At 35.9% G+C, this 23,400-nt stretch overlaps 1 protein-coding gene across 1 annotated transcript; it reads left to right on the forward strand.

Annotated features, from left to right (window-relative positions):
- Positions 1 to 3,132: 3,132 nt before the first annotated feature.
- VSTM2A (V-set and transmembrane domain containing 2A) lies at positions 3,133 to 21,120 on the forward strand. The gene is made up of 2 exons (XM_010012473.1): positions 3,133 to 3,508; positions 20,501 to 21,120. Exons 1-2 carry the CDS (start codon positions 3,133 to 3,135, stop codon positions 20,575 to 20,577), a joined length of 453 nt encoding a protein of 150 aa, XP_010010775.1. The 3' UTR covers positions 20,578 to 21,120.
- Positions 21,121 to 23,400: the final 2,280 nt, after the last annotated feature.

The following is a 23,400-nucleotide window of genomic DNA, read 5'->3' on the forward strand; positions in this document are numbered from 1 at the left end:
CCTTCCCACTCTCACCGCATGCTGAAATGGGCGGGTGGCTCCTTCTTCGGCTCCTTTCCCGCCAGCCCCGGCAGAGGGTGCCAGCCCTGCCCCACGCAGCCTTCGCCCCTGCAGATCCCCCGGCATGAAGCGAGGTCCAGGCAGACCTTCGACAAGCTCTGCTTCCACCCCGTGAAGCAGCCAGCCTGCACCCGTCCTTAGACCTCCTATTTTCATTTACCCTGGGTAACTGCTGAGCCTACCTTAGCGTGCCAAAGCTGGGTTTAAGGCTGAAATTTGACTGTGAAGCTGCACTTTCCTTCAGTGGGGTGTGCAAGTGTTTAAATGGGTACTTTCCCAGGTTCATATTGCCTGGCAGAAAAAAACTCATAAAGTCTTTGGACAAGAACTCCCTGTTGGGAGTAATTTCCACTCTTGGCCACTGAAACTGTTGCTTAGGAAAGCAGGGTTCTGACACCAGAGTTACCAATCTGCTGTTTGAAAATTAGACTAGAAAGTTGTCTCAACAAACTTATGAGCAGCGTTGCTGCAACCGTTGTCCAGTGAAAGGATGCCTTACACAGCAGACCCATACGTTGCGCCATAGCCCCTGACCTCAGAAGAGTTCAGACCCTCCTCCCTCAGCATCCCAAGAAATACATGATGGTGAGGTCATGGTGTGGTGCTTACTGCAGTGGAAAGACACAGATACTTGGCAGATACTGCAGCATGGGTATTCCTTATGAGCCCAAAGGGATTTTCCCTTTCTCAGACACAATCCCTTCAGAAGTGCCTTTTAGCTACAGCCAAGGAAGTAAGTACCAGCAAAGCTTAGACCAGCAACAGATAGAGGTGAAATATTTTTGTTAAATCCTTTGCTGCTTTTTGATGCCTGCAAATAATTAACCAAGTAATTACACTGGCTCAACGTGCAGCTAGGTATAGCTGAAGGGCATTTATAAAAGAGAATTCAAATACAGTATATTCAAAATGATACATATTTAGCCATACTTAGTTTACCTATGACACTTTTTACCATACGTTAGAAACGATTGTGTTGTTGACTGTATTTTCAATTCCATTAGTAGACTATGTTAAAAATAACGTCTGCATGTGGTATTTGAATACTACTCCACTAGACATAATACTCCAAGACAATTAATTCTTTATGAATACTGGCCCATTCAAAATCACAATAGTAATCTATAAGGTCTGTGACACAGTACAGGCTATATAGCTTGTCCCATCTTTCAAGTTAAAAATCTCTTTCTCTCATTACGTATGATAGTAATTCATGATGGGGTATTTAGACAGTGTTTTTATGAGCTTGCATAAAACATTTTATTTTTACAATTAAAAAAAAGTCAACCTTATGTTGACAATCTAAATACGCTTGTTACAAATGTAGCCCTCCTTTTTTTCCTTCTTGAAGGCAAACACAGAGTCTCCATTAGTACTACTGGCAAATATCTTCATGAAGAGAGGAACAAACTTTAAGTGCAGTTAGTAAATTCTTTACAGAAATGGTAAAATATATTAAATGTGGTCTTAAGCTGTGAAGAAATACACTGCTTTATTGGTTTAAAATGATAGTTAAGCATAAAGTGAAAACACACATACGTGCTGACTGCAAATTTCTATATTCAAAATACAAAACCTAAAACAAATTCTGTTTTTTCATTGGTGTTATCAACACTGTTAACTCTGCAGATATTGCAGTAGAACAAATGAAGGTGGGATATGACCTAAAGATCTTCTTTCCATTCGTATGAACTATCTTTAATCCTTTTGCCGAACATGAGCTGTTCAGTAGAGATATATTATTATTGAATATGGTTTAAATAACTATCCAGCAGTTTCCATGTAATTAATGTTGCATACATTATGCCTGAAAGTATGCAATCCATACTTCCAACTCAGTTTGCCAAGTATACATTTCGAGCTGGATAAAACACAACAGGCTGCAAAGTCTGTCCAGTACCTTAAAGCAATAATGTATTCACAAATATTGCTCTTCAATTTATCAAGCAGGCAGAACAGATGCTTTGCCAACACCGGTAACTGCAGCATACCAAGCTATCAGAAGCAATATGTTGTATAATCACCAATAACACCAGACTAGTTACAGTTGAACAGTTGTCCATTTTCATGGTCTGCCATATACTCATCACCCTGAAGTTTCCTCATTGCCTGTCAGTGATATGACACAAAGCCACATTTACATCCATGTTTATGTAATGGTGGATGTAAACCAGGTTCAGGAGTTCCTCAAAGCTGAAGTTTTCCACTGAATCCCTTTTAACTGACTTCCTGTGGGGCAAGAGATATTAATCCAGATAGAGAGTAATAGACAATTAATTAAATATAAATTCCCTAAAGTGATGAATATACAGAAAGGAATATGTGTTACCTTCCCTAACATGTCTTAATATCTACCATGCATTTCTGGATGCATAATTTTCTTGTGTATATTTTAATTATGTGAGACAAAAATAAATTATGTTACCCTCAAATATTAAAAGCAATTAAAAATAAATCAGCAGTTATTTTAGCTGACAACTTTTAAAACAATCCTGAATATGTGCTACTTGAATATGTGCTGCAGAAATGATGTGTGACTTCTAATAAACACACACTTACATAAATGGGACAAAAGGAACTACCTGGCACAAGATGTCTTGTTATGAAGGAGACAAACTGAATGTCAAATATGCAATTTTATTGTAATGGAGACTACAAGCTAATCCAAGAAATTGTTATTAAAGAAGTTTAAATATTGGCCAACATTTAAAAAAAAAATTATTAATGCAGAAGTCCAAAAGCTGAATTATTCAATAAAGTGAATTTATTGGAAAGGTTTAACCAATTAAGTGCACAGATATTACATTTATGTAAGAAAGCTCATAAAGAATCTTCATGATCTTAAGTAATTAATTGGAAGGAACATGGTAGTTTGGGTTGTTTGTCTGAGGCCAATTAGTCTTTCAGAGCAAACCATCTAAACAGCTTTAGAAAGAAGATGTCAGACCACCTTATAGGTACAAATAATCATGCTCATCCCTGATGCAACTTCCCTGCAGTAAGCACAATCACACCACTGATTAATTTGGCACTACATCGGTAGAGTCTTCCCAGAGAACAACAGCTGACAAAATGTTTGTTTGTTTGTTTGTTCTCCTGGCAAATTTGCAGACAGTGAAAGTACAAGGGAATGACATCTCCCACAAGCTGCAGATTTCGAAAGTGAGGAAAAAGGATGAAGGCTTGTATGAGTGCAGGGTGACCGATGCCAACTATGGAGACCTTCAGGAATACAAGGCCCAAGCATTTCTCAAAGTCAATGCTAACAGCCACTCTCGGCGAATGCAAGCCTTTGAGGCATCTCCAATGTGGTTGCAAGACATGAAACCTCGCAAAAACATCTCAGCAGCTGTTCCAAGTAGCATCCATAACTCTGCCAATCAGCGCATGCGTGCCACCTCCAGTCCTGAAGCAGCAGCCAAAATTCCCAAACAAAGTCCACAATCAGGTATGGTAAAGCATTTTGAGCTTTCATTTGATTGCTTACAAGCATGTAGAAGGAGGCTAACTCAACAAGGTAACCAGGAATTGTGACTAGGAAGAGTGTGGTGCTCATTTATTACTCCTTCTTTCTGGCTCTATTCTTCCTGCTATCTCCTTACATCCTAAAACATGAAGAATGAGCTTCTGGGCAAAAGAAGCAAAAAGCTTTAAATTCCTATACGTGGATTTTATCTCTAATGGTTTTATCCACTTAAGTTTAGCTTCTTAATCAAAGCTTAGCTTTCCCTGTAGTGTGTGTGGAAACAGAGGGGCATGTCGGTGAATGACTCATCTCATTTTAAGATGGCTATGCATGATAAATTAAATAAAACTCCCATTCAGAAGTGTTTCTTTGTAAGTTAATTTACACCTGTCACCTAACATTTATATCTCTAACATTTGACAAAATTGATCTACTTCTAGTAACAATCCTATTTTCATAAGGAACTTGACTTCTAAATCTAAGCAGACCTTAGGTACATCAGATTGTTTCTCCCTTGTATAGGCTTTAGAAAGATCATGGTTTGTCAGAGAATGTGCGTTTGTCATCTTCAGCTGCTTGACCATTGGCTTTGCATCACGTATTAAAATGTCAGTGCCTCAATTACCTGTCACACAGAGACTAACATACTACACATTTTGTTTGAGAGATTTTGTACAGCACCGTATAAATAACCTACAGGCAATATAAGTCTGCATTTTCTACATTGATACAGTAAAATTCACAGTTACGCAAAGGTATGTGAATATACAGGAGGTGCAGATGTTGACCACTGTATGACTGCAATAGAGAGATGACAGGATAAAAAACTAAGATGTTGAAAATACTCAAAAATCCTCCGGAAAACAAACTCTGCAAGTTTAAGGGGTTTTGGATTACTACTGCTTACACTGAAGGCCTAGTATAAGGCAGATCAGAACCTAGCTCAATATATATAATGGAAGTTAACCTTGTTTGTTCTGATGCATCATTTTTCTGCTACCAAATGCCATCTCATCAAAATCAAAACTGGGAATACAACAAATTTCATAGCAATTTTCATATCAAATTTCATAGATTTTACTATTGTAAAATCACTTTAACCTTACAGGCATACTATTAGAAAAACATTTTGATATGGAAAATACATTTCATTATAGATTGGAGCACTATGATTATCCATATAAAAATTCTTCTTGATACTAGAAAAGACGATGCACATACCACCACTATTTTACCTCTGTATAAATTTTTAAATTTATTTAAAAGTTAAATTCAGTTCTCTTAAGCCACTTTCATGTTTTAGCTCTTCCAAAAATGTTTAAGCAGTTACAAGAAAAAAAAAAATTAAATTAATTTTAAATCATCATTCTACTATGGCTTTCCTTTCCAAGAAATTTAAATACTGCTTATTTTCCATTTGAGTCGTACATTTCAAAGTAGCAGACTTGTCCATAAAGTGAAAACTCTGGTTCAGATCTATGTGAAGCTAATTAAAATAGTCACAAGTTTATGAAATATGTAGCTATAGACTATGTTGCATTGCACCCAAAAAGTGCACACGACAGCTAATCCACTAAATCACTTTGGATATATAATTGAATCCACAATATTGTTTATGTCTTTATTCTAAGCAATATCTTGACAGATTGCTGGACATTTGTTACTTGAGAGTTAGTATGTTATTACATGGAAAGGTCCCTGTAAAAGAAAAAAACAACACAGAAAAACTTAGTGTCTAATTTTTTTCCTTGAGCAAAGATTACTGCATATGAAGTACAGACAAGCCAAATCATAAATAATTTTAAAATTAAACAGTTCAAAATATGATTTAGTTTATTAATTCATTTGTTTTATTATGAAGCATAGATTAATGCTGTATTCATCAGAGGTGAAACTCATCTACTGAGGAAACACAGTGTGTACCAAGAATCTGTATTAGGCTTAATTTCAATATAATGGTCACTTGCTACACAGTAATTATTGGTAATATTTTGATGAACATCAGTTTAACTTTTGAGAACCAAGATTCACTTTCCTTTACTTGAGAAAATCTGGTCTTCATTTTCCAGCTATGGTGAGAGCTGGATTTTCACTCCATTTTACACTCTATACCAATAGAAATACCCACAGGAGCACAAGGCTGTGAGGATTTTCAGCTCTATGTGACTTTGAGAAACAACTTCAGCTAGGAAAGGAGATACCTCAGTTGTGAGATGTCAGAAAAGCATAGAGGAGTTGTCATAGACTGTAATGGTCTTTCATTTTATGATATCGCAAATCAACACAGTCTCCTTATGTCAAATAAGAAACTCTTCCCTTCTTCAAAATCATGCTAAGTATATATGCATGAACAAGACTGCTGTGTGATTACACTACATGTAAGCAATGTATCCACCAGCCTAGAACATAGAAACATGGTTGAACACAAATTTATTATTGTTAACCATGTTTGTATTTGAAAGACATACGGGGTGATTACGAGAGGTCTGTTTATGTTGAGTAATAGATTGATTTCAGCAATACTGTTTGAAGAGAGAAGTACTATTAACCATAGGTAATTGTATCAAATAGTCTCCAATATTAGAGAGCTGGTGTATAGTTATTGCTAAGCAATAAATTTTACTTCCATGCTCACAGTTTACTGCAAAATACATTTACAACAGAGGGAAACATGACACTGCAAAATTATTTGTATAGCCGTATTCAGCTATTTTTTAATAATCAGCTATGATATGGTTGACTCTGATTATATGAACATTTTTTCCCAAAAATTTATTGTTGAGAGGTAGATAGCACTTTGCTTAGCTCCTTCAATCCTCAAGCACACAGCAGAATTTCACATCTTTCTTAACAATTGATATTTAATAGGTTGCTTTAGAAAAGCAGTTTACAGACACTGCCATTTAAAAATACCAGCATTTCCCAAGTGAACAGATATTTCTGCCATTCTCTTTTACATAAAAGTAGGAATATCTGTGATAACTATGAAGGAGCTTTATATAGCCAAGGCCGACAAATTAAAGTGATGTGAGGTCCATACAGCATTTTGTGCTGCTCTGAAAAATCCTAGGTGAGTGTAACAGTTATTTATTTTTGTTCGCATAATGGAGATCCAATATGGGAAGAAAGAGCTAAAGAGAACATCTCCCAAAGACAATCTTCAGATAATATACTGAGAAGTGCTAAATGTCTACCACAAAATCAAAAAAGTCAGGAAAGAAAAAGTCAAAGCTAACACAGCTTAACCCTTTCATTTCATATTCATGGGCTGCAGCAAATGAAGTAAGCCATCACAGCTTAAGAGGAATCTGAGTAATTTGACAAGCTAATCTGCATATATCCAGAAAATGTCCTATGTAGGTGGAGTGACAGACATTTTTTCCCTGCATAATTCATAGCAACATATCTTAGTCCAAAGTGGAAAGTACAGAGTACTCACAGAGCCTTGTAACTCTTAAGAAATGTTGCAATCAACTGAGGTCCAAGAGCTGCAATCTGTTCTGGTGAAAGGAAGCTAAATAATCTACAGGCTGCACCAAATCTCAATGTTTCATGGGTATAAATGTAGACGAACTTTGCTACCTGCATTCAAGTCACTCAACCTTCATAGCAACACAAAGGGCTGCAGAATTTGGTGTACTGAGAATATATATCCCCCAAACTCTTCCTGTTCTGCCAATCCTCTGTTAAAGCACTCAAAGCCGTTAGCTGCTTTTCAGACTCAAGAAGATAGGGCCCAGAGAACTCAAGAGGGATTAGTTCCAAATGAAGAAGTGACATTAGGTCCATTTTCTGAGTGCCGACATATAGAGTCCGTACTTCCAGCAACTTTTTGTTTTTCCTGAAGTAACAAATTCAATTATTAATGTAAGTACACGCCAAAACTGTTCCTGTGATGATAGCAAAGTTGCAGTGAGTGACTTGAAATGGAGCACAAAGGAGAAGGTGGCCCTTACCTAAGACAGAACAACCAGGATTCTTGGCATCATAGGTCATGCTGAAAAACTGAATATCAGGTGTGAAAGCAAAAGAAGATGAAAACATATTTCTTCAGTCTGGTGATCCTGATAAACCAATGGCACTCCTTCCAGCCTCCATTATTAATTATCTACAAAGTCCAGGAATATTTTATTATCAACCTGTTGTAAGCACAAATTTTATGTCCAGTTTGGAATCTTACGGGATATAAACCAACTTCTGTGATTAGTTTGATTTTTGTTTGTGTTGTTTTGTTGTTTTGTTTTTTTTTTTTAATTGTTCTTTTATGTTATTTTTCCTCTTAAAGAGAAGGGAAAAAAAGTCTGCTCTGACCTTCACTAAGTCAACAGCCAACATTACTGCTTTCTTCACTAAAAGAAAGGCTTTATCTTTGGTGGCTGAAACCATGAGTCTGGGAGCCACCAACCATTACTGTGACTGTTGCACAACAGAAAGTCAAGTCTGTTTCCTAAGAACTACATTAAAGCAAAGACTTTTTGTTCTTCTTGTTCTGAACCTTATTCAGCCAACCTCAGAAATTCTTGCAAAAAGTGTTTCAAGGTCTATCCCATGTTGCACCTGTATACACTACAATCTCCATTTTTACTTGAAATTTACACTTTGGTTCTCTCTTCCTGCAACGAAGCCACTTCACTTTTTTAGCTTCTCTGAAATAATGGAATAAATTCTTACCATGGTAATTGGTGTAGCCCTATCAAACAGTTAGTTGTTGACCTTGAAACAGCATCTTCTGAGAAGTGCTAATCCGCTCCAAGTAACTTCATTGACAAAGCAAGGTCTTAACAGCAGCTAAACACATATTTTTAGGCCAAGATTTCCAACACAGAATGAACTCACTACTGCCCTATGTTTCTTTCAAAGAGCCCACATCTTAGTTTCTTATATGTGCGTACTTACTGATAGAATCAAATGCATGCAAGTATTTCAAGTCTTGTCCCCAGTGCTTAGTAAAACTGAACTGTTTTCAGTGGATCTGCAGTTCTAACCACAAGCAAAAAGGTATCTACTTTTTGTAACCATCCTTCACTGCCATTGCTAATCACTAATACTACACTACTGTCACCTTTCTATTATTTTCTTTTCCTTTTACAAAAACACAATTTCAGGAACTAAGAAGACAAAGCACTCACCAACCAATATGAGATCATTTTTGTTCTACAAGTTTTAGCACCTCAATCCCATATGCCCATGCTAGACTGAGTCCTATCATAGAAGAAAATCACAGTCTTCTCATATTTGTTGAAATAATCATGGATTCTGTCCTTAAACATATGATATCTCCCCTGTAAATCATATTCCTATAAAAGTAATGGTGTGTGGAAAGAAATGTTAAATAACCTTAGCTAATCACAAGTAGGGGTAAGAGGGAATTTGAGAAAGCAAGTAATGGCAGATTAGAAACAGCCTACTACAGGAAAGGGGACTCCATGACAGATTTCCATTTTTAGAATTCAGACATAGCCTGGACTACTCTTGAGCAGTTGGTTTTTCAGATGCAGTACAGGTTACATGCATGAAAACATGAAAAACTGTCTTTGGATACTGCACTACTTATTTGCCTCCTACAAAACCAACCCAGAAACAGTGAGGACAGACACAGCAGGAACTAAATGAACAAAGTTTAAGAAACTCATTTTACGTTTTCTCCATCTACACTGTTGTTTATCTGTACACATGTATATTGAGATCTTTCCTATTCTTTTAGTAATCTTCTCAATGTATTTTGCTGTCCTTTTGCCACTGCTACATATGCACTTAATTATGTCTTTTCCTCTATCTTAGCTGTTTAAACCCAGCTAAAATATGAACCTTTCAGACTGACCTTACCTTTAGAACAAAAGCGATATACAAAGATCTGGTAGGGGACTCCACAGGAGTTTCCTCAGTAGCTGATTCATAGTCATTCTGTTCCACATGCCCAATATAACTTTCGTAGGTAATTAACCACTGGAAAGATTGCAGATGGGCCGCACAGTTAGTAAGGAAAGAGAAGAAAAGAAAGGAAGGAAAGAAAAATTGGAGAGGAAAAAAAGCTGGTTTTGGGTTGTCAGCTCACTCAAATTGTTTTTCATTGCTGCACCATCAGACAGCTTGCCCTGGGTAATCAGAGATTATAGCACACGTGACAGGGCCTGCTCTTGAAATAACTGATGGGATTTCCTTGTTTCAGAACACAACCCATTTGTTACTTGACACATACAGAGGAAAACAGAGAACATTTTCACCTGTTTCTCAGATGAGAAGCATGAAATTTCCTGTCTAAGGTGCCTTATTTCCTTATGAAAATTCTTTGTATCACGCAATGAGTAGAATTATCTGCTGGTTGGAATGGATACAATTCTGCTGAAGACAAAAGAATGACATTCGTTTACAAAAGCAAAAATTTGGCTCAAGCAAAAGGATGAAGATTAATTCTTCTCTCCTCAGAAAGTGAAAGCAAATTATAAGAAGAATCCAAGCTTTACCCAGCTTGTACTCCCTGAAGAAGTTCAGGATGGTGAAGCTGTCCAGGAGCAGAATGAAGGCAAGGAAAATACCTGAAAACTTCTATTTTCAGCTCATTCAGATTCAGGGGCATTCTTGGTTGTGGGTTTTGTTGCTTCAGGGGTTTTGTGTCCTTTTACTTTAACTTTGATCAACTTCTTTCTAGCCTTTATCTTTGAAACCTTAGGATGGACTAGCTAGAAGGCTCAACACTCTCAGTATTTTTTTATTCTCTGGACAAGGATTTTCCATGTGATTAAATAATTCATGAGCTTCAAAGATATTCCACACACATTACCTTCTTTACAGCCATAGTAATAATCAATTAATCCTGCTTTGCTGATGATAAAGCCAGATGTCATTCGAAGAGTAGCAGATGATCATCCTGCTGGCCTTGTGAAGAAAAGAGTGCCCCAAACCCTTCATTTTACCTTATTGTAAGGAAGTTACATCATACTTTTTGGCAGTGCAACTTGCTATCATGTCTGTGTGTGGGTGATCCAGGCTGATCCACCTCAATGAAATTCATTCCCCCACCTACTAACAAATGTTGCTGTCTTGGAACAAAGCTGCCTAATGTGCTGAGGAGAATAAAAATGTGAAAGTTACCTGCCACAGCCAGTATTCCCAGTGAGTGCATCATACATATGATCTATGTGTTCATCAACAGCAACAAAAATATGGATAGCAAATCTGGATGCTACTTCTGCTGCCAGTCCTATTTCTACTGCTGTTGTTCTCTCAGATACTGCTGTTGTTCTCTCAGATACTGCTGTTGCCTGTGGCACTGACAGAGGCTTTTGGCCACGAAACTACAGCCATAGGGCTATAATAACTATAATAGTGACTTCTACACAATTACAGAAGATGGTGTATCCATCTCCAGTTTATTCTGTGAAAGTGAAAAAAGAGTTAAAAGGGCAATATATTTTGTCAAGGAGCAATAACAAATCTGTTACAAAGCCAGGACCTAGCAGTAGGTCTTACAGAGAGCTAGACTTTCAGTTGGTGCAAAGCCCTTTAGTACAATAATACTGTTTGAGAATATGGTTACATAGCATTGTGCTTGTCTGAAACTCTGCCAAAATAACAGGTTGAATATCTATTTTTTACTCTTGAATTAATCACATGCATACAATATATACTGATCAGTGACCATCTTATATTCGAAGAGTTTTTGAACAACAATTAATGACATTCAATGATGATGATTGATCACACATCTCAGAAGTATGATGAGAAAGGTAAAAAAGATCTGAAATAAAACTAGAAAAATTGAACCATATAGAATTTGAAAACATTAGAATTAATACAGGATTCAGCACAAATACTTAAAGCTTCCTTCTCACAATCCACCGTTTTAAAACTAGTGCACTGTGGTTGTAAGGGTGATAACATTGCATTTTCTTTTTTGTATAGCAAGGATGAATGCTATGACTTGTGAACTCTGCTTTAGCTCTTACAGTTTAAAATATTGACACCCAAAGTCCCTGTCTTGCCTTGATTAGAAGTTATTGCCCCAGACCTGGATGGCAGAAGGAAATAGGTTCTGGTCCCTCTGCTCTCTCAGTTCACACTGTTGAGCATTAAATTAAGCCCCTATGACATAAGTCTCTATAAAATAAGCCTCTATGACAGCTGATAAACTAAATCACTTGGTTGTTAAATTGATTAAAAAATGGCATGGGCTTTGCTGATATCGCTTCTACTATTAGGGGGTTAATTTCCATAAGAGGGGGAGGTAGAGAGATGGAAGCTCTATCATCCTAAACTACTCCAGCTAAAACCATTAAGAGCTCATGATTCATAGCCCTTAGACAGAGGTATGTTCTGTTATCAGAGGAATTGTCCTAATCTCTCTAACTGCATTATCCACTGAGCAAACAGAGGATCAGAAGAATAGTCCCTGCCTCAAAAAACTTACCATCTAGGAATCAGGCAGAAGAAAATATACTTACCCAGTCATATGGGTACAGATAAATGGGAGGTTAGCTGAGAGTCATGAAAACACATTTTATATAAATGATATAAATAGGAGATTGGGTTGACCGTATGTCAAACATGAGCCTAAGCAGTGTAAGGTGTGAAAAGAAAGAAAGGGATTGAACATTCATGCTGAAATGTTTACAAAGAATTATAATTTTCCTTCTTTCTATGTTATAATAACCCTTTCTCTATATGTTTTTATGACAGTGCTGTTGAAGATGATATTAAGTATCATCCCGCTTAAGATTTCTTTCTGATAGTTGAAAGGATGAACAGGATGCAAAAAGCACAGGAGAAAAAAGACAAGTTCAGTTCTATTTTTCTTCAAACAAAACTCTTGTTGCAACTTTATGACATCTTTCAGAAATGGTTCTGTTAAGTTTAATTACAATGTGGTATATATCAAATATACACACATTTATATATATTACAAGAATGCTGATCAGTTTGCACTGGAGCCATACTTAAGTCCAACAGCAGAAGCAAGTTACTAACAAAAGAGTCAATTCAAGAAGAATTTTTGTTAACAGCCTAAGTTCCCAAGTTAATTCAGATGGGCACAACTTTATGCAAGTAAATAGATGAGGATGGATTATCACACGACAGTCACAAAAAAATGCCTTTGCTTTGGAATCAGCCATTTCATACAGATAAATGGAAATGCACTGGTTTCTATATTTTCCTGTCACACATTAAAAAAAATCTAAGACATTTTATCTGTGGTTTTTAGGGATAGGGTGAGAGAGAAATGTGCCCAGTGCTGATAAGACCAGTCATAAAGCATACTGCCAGTGGTTTTCAATACCAGTTAACCAATTTAGGGTCTGCATTTGCTTGAGCTTGCCTCCACTCCCCTCAGCTTTTAGCTGTTGCAATGGACACTGGATATTGGACTGCTTCTCACACTATTTTTATTCAAATAGCTAACACTGCTGTTTCATAGACTATTTGCACACATCTCTCTTAGCAACTCTTTTCTCAAAAAGTACTCTCTCACTGAAATAGAAACAGCTGAAGTCAATACATTACTTATACATGTAAAGAAATGCTCAGTGTAAAAAATCCAACCAAACATACACAAACAAACCTGCAAGGAAACAAACAAAAAATCTTTAAAACTTTGGATGCTCAAACATCAACTAAAGGGAGGAGGAGAATTAGGATATTTATTTGCTACAAATGTCTGATGCCTGAACATTTGTAACCGGGAGTCCCAAGTAGGCAGAATGTCATTATCCTAAGAGAAGAAAGTCTGTCAGGGAAGGTTTGAATATAAAGACAAAAAAGCTTCCACAATACAATAAATGTGTAGTTATGGAAGTAGTCATAGTTGTACAGTCACTAAATGATTCAGAGACATCAAGAACTCACTATATCCTTGGCTGAACACATGAAATTTGAGGGAGCTGAGCACAAAATAGAAATTTTAAGCTACTACAGGGAGGAATGTGCTTCTGTGTATATCTAAAGCTGACCTCTGTGTGCATTAGGTTCAAAAATCATTTTAACTCTAATACGCTCTACATCACATATCACCTGCAGAGACAATTCATCTACATTTCACCAAATGGTTACCTAACTTACTGCTACTTTACTCTTGTTTAGAAGAGTATCACATGAAAATGCTAAGGAAATTAAAATCTCAGAAGTTGAATTTTTTACAGGATAGTCTGTCCAGACAGCTAGACTCACTTTCAGACCAAAACACCCTAAATAAGTTTCCAATAAGCATAAGCATTTGAACAAAACTTAGAATCACTGCTCGGGAAATGAGTAACACTCATGAAGCCAAGGCAAAACTCTACCAAGATTTCCTAATCAAGCTAGTATGTAAAATATTACTTAGCCCTTAACCACTTACTAACACAATTTAAACAGAGCTACAGATGAAAACAGAAGGAAATGCACTGACAACAGTGGAAATTACAGGATAAACGACATACAAGAGAGCAAAAATTACAATAGAGGTATAGAAAGCCAACTACACTATCAAGTTCATCTTCCTGAAAAACTGTATTCAAACTATACTGTGATTTTTGACTATTTTCATTAGAAGAGTATGAAAATCTATAAATGTTGATGCACTTCACATTTACCATTCCTGCCTGTTCAAGGTTAAAGAATGACAGGGTCCAATCATTTTGATGATTTCATTTTCATCTCTGAGAATGACATTAGAGATCATTTTAACTCCTTCATAGTCTGCGATGGCCCAATTAGGAAGTCTGGTTCTAGTCAAGTGGTTAATGAATTGATAGATGAACTAGAGCACTGTTTGAAGAATTAAAAAGAAACCCGTGACTCTCAGATATGCTGCAGAGGAGGAACAAAATTTAAATGTTTCCCTAGGTATGTGTTGATGTAGGAGATGAAATAGAAAGTGGCCTGAATGTAAAATCCCATGTTTGTTCACACCAGTGTACCCATAATTCTACTTTTGTCCATCTTGACATTGTGAAATTGCAGGAAATCATTCGAAGTCTCACTCTTCTTTCTTTGTCCCTTCATACCGCTATTATCCATGTATAGATTTACTATGGCTTGTTCTGCACCAGTGCCTGAAGCCAAGTATCATTTTACTACATGCTACCTATATTTGAACTCTCCTCAGGTTTTTCCTTTCCCAAGTATTTCCTTCTCAAGTTTGTGTTAGAACATGGCTTTAGGTGTAGAATACAGCGAGTTAAAGGCTGTGACTTGTATTAGCCCAGGAAGAGCTTCAGGAGTTACTGTAGCTCAAAACCCTGGCATAATTCTCTCCTCTACTCAGGTTTGGAAAGTTGGCACTTTCTGCTGCACCTTGACAGGACTGAACACCTTGGTTCACCTGGGCACCTTGCCTAGTGAAAGCTAGGGAATAACCATCCATCTAGGCACCTATCCCTCTTCCTCCTCTGTTCTTCTGGGCATCACTGGCAAAAAAGTAACGCACAGCAGATGACCAGAGCTACACACTGGATGCAGTCTAAGTAGACTTCAGGGAAATTCAATACACAGCTTATTCTAAATTTCCAAGGATTTGGAAACAGTAGTTTTTTTCCAAAATGTAAAAGAAACAAAAAACAAAAAAACCCACCCACCCAAACAAACAAACAAACAAAAAACCCTAAAAACCAACAACCAAAAAAAAACCAACAAAACCAACCAACCAAACAAAACCCAAACCAAAAACCAGAAACCCAGAACTTTTCTTCTGGTGTGTAAGATGAATTTATTTGCCCTGTGTGGTATGTTTGCCAAAGATAATTCAAACTATTTTAGGATGACCACCATACAGCCAATGGAGAAAGTGGAAGCCTAAGCAAAACTGCCTACCTTAGAAGGCTTGAATATGTGTCTTACTGCTCATCTTTGGTTATTCAGTTCCCCAAAATCAAACACACTTGTATGTTTTAAGATAGAATTTTAAAACATGCAAGTAATTAGTCTGAGGAGGGAAAAGCGAACCTTGTATTTGTGGAAGGGTAATTTTCTTCCTGAGTTTGGATATATATTCCAACAGTATAGGAGAACTGTAGGAAACACTGATTTCTGAATTCAGAGGAATAAAAATGATAGCATTTGGTAGGCCAGAGAGGAAAAATCTATTTATTTAAGACCTGTGTAAGACATATTCAAATCAAACTTTAAATAAAATCAACCATACTTGGTTTCATCTATCTTTATGGATGTAAAACTGCAAATGTCTTCCAATAAATCTTATGGTTCATTAATATCCCCAGTAAAATTAAGGCAGGTATTTAACGAACTTTAACTTACTTTACATGGAAATAATGCAAAATTATGATTTCATGTGATTTCTGCTGTGACTGACAAGGAGGCTAGTTCAAATCTAACACTAAAAGCTAAGCCAAGTGTTGCAAAATAACAAACCAGGTATTAAAGACGGAAAATATCAGCACAAATTCCTGAAAAATAAAATTTCCGAGGTTTTGACACACCTGTGATTTTAGAAAGCACAAGCTGAATATGTATCCCCCATATATATGTAGGGATATTTTGACATCATGTGGTACATACGGAGAATATAGGATAGACTTTGGTGTGACTGGCTGTATTTCTGCTATACTGATCAGCATAAAACCAGGACTCTACTAGGCATTAGTCTTCCCTTGTGATCAGAGGCTTACTAATTAAAGGAAACTCATGGATACCCTCACTAAACTTAAATGTTTAGTAATATATTAAAGCGGTGCTGTTGGATTCACGTATTTGTTACATTATTTATATGATTATACACTATTCATTGTAAGCATAACTATAAGAATCAATGCAGTTTTCAGATAAGTATTGAGGCTCAGAGTGCAGGAGGCTATTACATCTCAGAGATCTCCCAAACCTTAGCAAGCACAAGGAATACCAAACTTGCTAAACTTCAGCTGTTGCAGATGCAAACTGCTTGAGACCCAAGGTGGTTAACCGTGTAAGGTACTCTTACAAATAGGGGATGCTAAAACTGTAAGGTCTGATGCAGCTGTTTAGTTTAAAAATCACTTTTTTCCATCTCTGAAAAATAAATGGGCAAAATTATGAAACTAACATTTACTTTTCACTGCTTGCATCCCAAGAGCCCATGTATTTTTACACAAATTTTGTCTGATGAGCATCTTAGTGAAAGCAAGGGATTATAGTCATTCAGACATGCAAAGAGTAGCTACTTTTTTATTAGTTGTGGTTTGCTAATAATTTATAACTTCTGCTTACTTTATTTCATACTTAGATGCTCTAAAATTAATCTCATTAACAGAGCAAAACTGATGTTTAGTTATTTGGTGCAGACACTATGAGCCATGAAATATGACATTATGACAGTCTTCCAATACCTAAACAGGGCCTACAAGAAATCTGGAGAGGGACTTTCTACAAGTACGCGTAGTGACAGGACAAGGAGAAATGACTTTAAACTGAAAGAGGGGAGATTTAGATTAGATATTAGGAAAAATATCTTCACTATGAGGGTGGTGAGGCACTGGCACAGGTTGACGAGAGAAGCTGTGGCTGCCCCATCACTGTCAGTGTTTAAAGCCAGGTTGGATGGGGCTTGGAGCAACCTGCTCTAGAGGAAGGTGTCCCTGCGCATGTCAGGTGGATTGGAACTAGATGATCTTTAAGGTCTCTTCCAACCCAAACCATTCTGTGATTCTATGATCATCTTAAACACTGAGATCACAATTATTTATCACTATTGTTTTATGTCTGTTTTCCTAGCATTTAAGTAAATCATGTATTTGAATAAATCATAGTTTCAAAGAGTTTAATGTCATTAACTACCCTTTCATGCTGTTGTACAAAATTTATCTCATGATCACATCTGTTTGGCAACACAGAAATTGTTTACAGGAGAAGGTTAAGTATTTCATGAACATTTCTTTTGCATGTGTCAGTGGCAGAAAACAAAAGACAGCACATGGGCATTTGTATCTCACAGGAAAAAATTAACTGGATGCCAGTGCTGACAGGTCAAAACATGAAAATCCCTGACCCATATATAAAAATAATATATGTATACCTATTACCGTTGTTTGTCCAGGTTACTGTCTCTGAGGGTAACATAATTTAATCCAGTGTAGCTGACCTGCAGTAAAATGTCTTTTAGCTCTCATTACGTTAATTAGAAAATAATGTTAGAAATGGTGGGGAAATGAGTAATTGATTTAGCAAATCTACTGCCAGATCAACAGGTTTTTTCTTATATTACTGTGCTCACTGTTACAGTGGTACTATTTAAGTTCTGGTCAAAAATGTACACCAAAACCACATATGCATGAAATGTCTGAACGTGGATATTCTGAGTTTCAGAGATATTTGGATTCTGATGTGTACTTTGCTTCATACTTAAGTCTAAAATCTTTGATTTAAACACCCTATAACTTTTAGATTCACAATCAAAATGGAAATTTCTGCCTGTTTCTGGTCGCTTATCCTTTATCAAGATGAAAATCAAAATAATAGAGTATGAGAAAATATAACAGAATAGAAAAAGGAAAAAATACCTAAAAAGGCTTGGGTTTTGCTTTGTTATGTTATTACTCTTCATTTGCAACTTTCACCCTTACAAAATCTGAAAAAATACTTGGATTCATGAAAGAAAAAATACAATTCTTTTACATATCTCCAGAAAAAAAGAAACCTAAATATATTTAAATTTCAACTTTGTTTCATAATGAATCACTCAAAAGATGAGAGTGCACTTCAACGTATATGTCGCTGTAGAACACGCATTTATAATATGTGCCATGAATTGGAGGAAAGTCATGATTTATGCAGGACCTGAACATTATAAATAAAAAGGTTTCATGTTTATGTAATATATGACCCCTAATTTGGAAATCCACAGATTGACATATTAAAAAAAAAAAAAGGGCAAACCAAAATCAATATCAGAGAATGCTTTGCCTGCAAATATTACGGTGCTGCTTTTCCCACTGCAAAATAGTTTGTCAAACCTATTTTGCATCATACTGTTTCTCTTCTACACATTACAGCTTTGAAATTCTCAAATTATAATGCCATTAACAGTTAAAAAACTCTTACAAAAATAACCATGAGACTCTACTGAGTGTTTATGCTTGTTTGCATTGCGCATATTTTGAGCAGAGGAAATGTATCTCCAAAGATCTCTTTGGAATTGTCTTGAGCAGTGTATTTCTCCAGTTCAATCAAAAAAAAAGTATTTAAATGGAGTAAACCAAGTGAAAATAATTCAATACATCATTAAATGATCTAACACTAACAAGGGTTCTAAGTAAATTCTGCTAACTTTGTTAGAGAAAGAAAAGCCTTTTTAAAAATATGCCAAATGACAAATTTTACATCTTGCATAAAACAAGAACAAAACTATGCTGCAGTAAAATCAAACCCAGAAACTGAACTCAACCCTTGGGGCAAGATTATAAACACTCTCTGTATAAGAATAGCCCACAGTAAGAAGTTACAACAAATTTGCTTATGTGTTTGCTTGTCCTTATGCAGAACAAGTGTTTTTAGGAGCCCAGCAAACTACTACAGTGTAGGACAGGTAGCATTGTCAGATGGGCAAGAGAAAAGTAGGCTTCCCACTCCTGCCTACGTTCAGTAGGAACTAAGTTCACAGTTCCCTTGGACTTATTTGAAAGTCTTAGCAATGTCTTTGAGACATGTTTCCATTTAAATGTTAATATTCATTTAGAAATTCAGTTCACACATGGATAATTGAAATATCACTGTTACTTAGAAGCTCTTGTGTATGTGGCAGAAGACTAAGAGTCTTTTATGGCAACTACTATGTATGCAATGTCTCACACCATGTATTTGCAAAAGGAAGCAGTGTTCAGAGATCTGGGATTTAGCTTAATCCCCATTTTTGAAGGGAAAAAATTACGAAAGACAGGAACAGAAATACTTCTTGCTACACTTATAAACATAGCAGATACAGAGAAATGTTTTACTGATAAACATCTGAAAACTTGAAAAAAATGAGCATTTGCATTGAGTTCTTTTTGTTTTCATTGTGTATATTCTTAATGAGAAGATACGTGTGCTTATTTGGGTTGCAATGAAATACAGCATTTTAGTTTAATATTAAATTCTTTACAAAAACAGCTTATACATGTTTAATAGGTTTTTAAAACATACCCAGTTGTTAAAGGTCCAGCATTATTATGGACTGCGTGTAACACCATTATTACTTTGTTATAGAATTGATGCCTGTACCATCAATATCATTCATCCTTTTCAAGTATATAACACAGCTATAAAATCTATTAATCATGCATTAACCTGTTATAATTTGAACTTTTATTCGTACTGTAACCAAATTAAATTTATGGTTTCCACCTCAAGCAATATGTTCAAATTCTGAATGCAATTCTTTATGATATAGGGAGTTATCAAGTGCTTAGACTTGGTATGTAAGACAGCTAGATAGTCATGGCCTTGATGCACCAACATTTGAGTTTAATTAGTCTAGTTCTGAACGTTTTCATTTCGACAACATACTTAAAGTCATGGGTTTAGAAATGATGATATGTACCATTGTTTTCATAGCTTTTTAAAAAGAAAAAAGTATCTATGAAAGCATAATTTCTCAACAATAAATACTCCAAACTTTTTAGCAATGTTTCCCCCTTGTAACACAGCCATTTGCCAGTATCTCCTCTGTTTTACATGAAAACACTTTAGCCAGTAGATGACTTTTTTGTTAGTTGATGTGATGCTGGAAATGGTTTTGTAAAGAACACTCTGAGATGGAAGGCATTTGGATTTGTTCCTCTTGGTCTATATGGTTTTTCTGGATAATGTTTTAAAAGACAGACAAACAAAAGCAAAACAAAACAAAAAAAACCCCTCCCTGGGACTGAAATACTTTGTATGTGTTGTTATTTGCAGTGCATGCCAAGACATTCATGGGCACCAGAGCCAACCTGGCGAGCTAATTAAATATATAAATGTATGTGTTTAAAACAGCCTTATAAGGAGCATTGGAAATCTGCAAGATGAGCGAATATCTTATAACTTCTTCCGCAGGTGCGAGGATAGCTACAAGCCATGGACTTTCTGTCCTGCTTCTTGTTTGTGGCTTTGTGAAGGGTGCTTTGCTTTAATCTAAAAGTGCTGACTTTTTCCAATATCACTTTCTCTTCTTAAAGCAAAGAGCAAATCGCCTGTAAAATCCACGGAGCGGACAGCAAAGTTGACCCTAACCTCCAACCACCACTCTGCACCCAATGTACTCTAAATCTCTACACAAGGAGCACCTTCTTCAGGAAGTACAAACAAAATTACTAAATAAATAAATAAATAAATAAATATTATAAAAAGAAGAGGATACCATGTTTTCTTGATATATCTTATTTTCTTTGGCGTATCACTGATTTTTCATTTGAAGAGAACTGGTGTGATGTAATCAAGCGTTTTGTAACAGCAAGACTTAGTTTCCTTTTCTTTCGGCAAGGAAAAGCCTCATCCCTGACTTCTCAGGGGTTGGCCTGTGAGTCATCAGTATTGCAGAATTAACCATGGATGACATTTGGTTTCCTACACTGAAAGAACCGTTCCAGCCTGGAAGCAAACAGAGGCCAAATAATGAAACAAAACATTGTGATATAAAATTGACCCCAATAAAACACCCCACAAACTTTATCAAAAAGCCTTTTTGTTTTTGGTTTTTTTTTTTTTCCATGAGGAATAGGGAGGAGAAAAGAAAATCTACAAAGCAGCTAAGCAGACTAGAGGATGTTGTTTCTGGAAAAGAAAAGAGGCTATTTTTCTTTAGATTTTTTTTTCCTGTAATTATTATTTTTATTTTTACCCTGTGAGGTTTTTTCCTGTCTTTTTTTTTTTGTTTGTTTGTTTCTTGTTCAATAGTGGCAATTATTGACTTAGGCCAACCCCTGATGATTGCGTGGAGGTTTATATATATGCATCTTCTTTTTTTTTTTGGTGTGCGTTCTATATTTCAGTGTGTTTTCTCTAATTTTGCAACTCCTGTATATGCAAAACTAACTTAAATTCTGTAAATTGCTTACAGTCTGTGTGATATAACTTCAGAGTAGACATACTTTGGTCCTCATGCAAGCCAGTTTTTAATATTATCTGTATGTCATTCCACCAATAGGCATCTTTATTTTCTTTTTTGACAAAACATCACTTTTTAGTTTGTAATTCAGTACTGTGTGGATTTTGTAATACATATCTTCACTTCCACTGGATTGGCCCCTTTCAGCCCTCTGTTTACTCTGTAAATGCACATTAAAATTTGTTATGGTCTCTAGACAATGAATTATTTTAGTTTTGTGTATGTTGTGTTGGAATTTAAAAGATGAAAGCTCTTTTAATTTGTGATGTTTATGGAATATGAAGTGATTTGATCACTAGAGACTGTAAAATGCAGATTTGCAGTCAAATACTGCATGTAAAGGAAGGTTACAAGGGGAAAACAGACAAATAAATAAGAACATGGCTTAAAGGATATTTTTCTGGTAAAGAGTTCTAGGAAAGTGAATTTGTTACACTGATAAACTATATTTACGTCACAGCTCTTTCTACATGGCCAAAGAAACGTCTTTCTTTGCTTTTTCTGGAAGTGGATTGTCATTACTCATTTATATTCTTAATTAAAATACTTTATGTCTGTGAACTGGATGTGAAAATTTTGCTGTTGAAAGAAGTATTATGCATTACATGAATTATATTCATTAATGCAGGAAGGAAAAATTACTACCATTTGCAGCTCAATCAGGAAGGTTTTTTTCATGTTCCCCTCCTTCCACTGATGCTGAACAATCCACACCCTTTCATTTATCAGCTCAGACAATCATGTATAACATGCTTATTATGATCTATTTACAGAAGCATTAAGTAGCTGCAGCGTGGTCAGCTGTGTGATTTCTCCTCATTTTGTAAGTAATGTAGAAGGAAGTATGTTTAATATCTCACCAGTCCATGGCCTATGAGCCAACATTTTATTTCAAAATGGCTGTAAGTCTGAAGTCTTCTCCCATTAATTGCAAAGGAGAAAGAACAAATAGTATCAATGAATCAAAGCATAACACATTAACGCTTTGGAAGAGGATAACATATTTATGCAGATTTTATTTCCCATTTATTCTGTACTATAAGCTTGACTAGAAATAGTCTTTCTTTGGTTTCAGAAAAGTTTAAGCAGTAATAAAGATGGTAGAAGTTTGGTCTAATACAAAATCAGGAATAACTGTCAGCAGAAATAGGGAAGAAGTTCTTTTGTTTCAACATAAAATTAATGACCTACTAGAAACATTGTTCATTGGAATGTTTTGCTTCATAATAATAATGGTTTATCAGACTACTGACAAAGAAAATAGAAACAGCCTTGTTAAACCATTCTGAATCAAAACCAGTATTGTGGACCCAAGAGGAAGTAAATGAAAAAAAAGCCAGAGCTTTTTGAAGCCTCATTTTCTGAACACACCTGTGGAACCAAACTTTCAGAGCTCTGGAAGAAAGGCTACATTTTCCCCCTGAAATAAATATCTATGACTGGATGTTGTGAAAATCTCCTGTGTCGGGTTCAGAAACCTCAGTTTCTTTGGTCTTAACCAGAACCAAATGCTTAACATCACGCATGTTTCATATGTTTATTGTATACATATATCTTAAATTAATATTCTGTGTATGCACATAGTTTATAGACAACCTGCAGTGACATGCAGCATTTTTCAGAAGCAGTTTAATCTCACATCGTTAAAGTTAGCCTCTATTTACTGTTTTAAACTGATACTGTGTTTTGTTTTATGCTGTTAGCTGCTTAGGTATAAATCACCATGGAGTAGGAAGTAAGACTAAAGGACCAGATGAAATTAAAAGTAGAATTTTAGACCACTCTGACGAGTGTGATACAACAACTCAGAAGACATTAGCATGGCAAGTGATGTATTTATATCTGCCAT

This window comes from Nestor notabilis, unplaced genomic scaffold, assembly GCF_000696875.1.
Source record: "Nestor notabilis isolate BGI_N333 unplaced genomic scaffold, ASM69687v1 scaffold5584, whole genome shotgun sequence".
NCBI classification, from domain to species: domain Eukaryota; kingdom Metazoa; phylum Chordata; class Aves; order Psittaciformes; family Psittacidae; genus Nestor; species Nestor notabilis.

Excerpts from the sequence above, each read along its gene's own strand:
- VSTM2A (XM_010012473.1), top strand. The coding sequence starts at position 3,133 with ATGTTTGTTTGTTTGTTTGTTCTCCTGGCAAATTTGCAGACAGTGAAA. Across the intron at positions 3,509-20,500 it reads CAAACAAAGTCCACAATCAG|GTGCGAGGATAGCTACAAGC; the intron begins GTATGGTAAAGC and ends CTTCTTCCGCAG.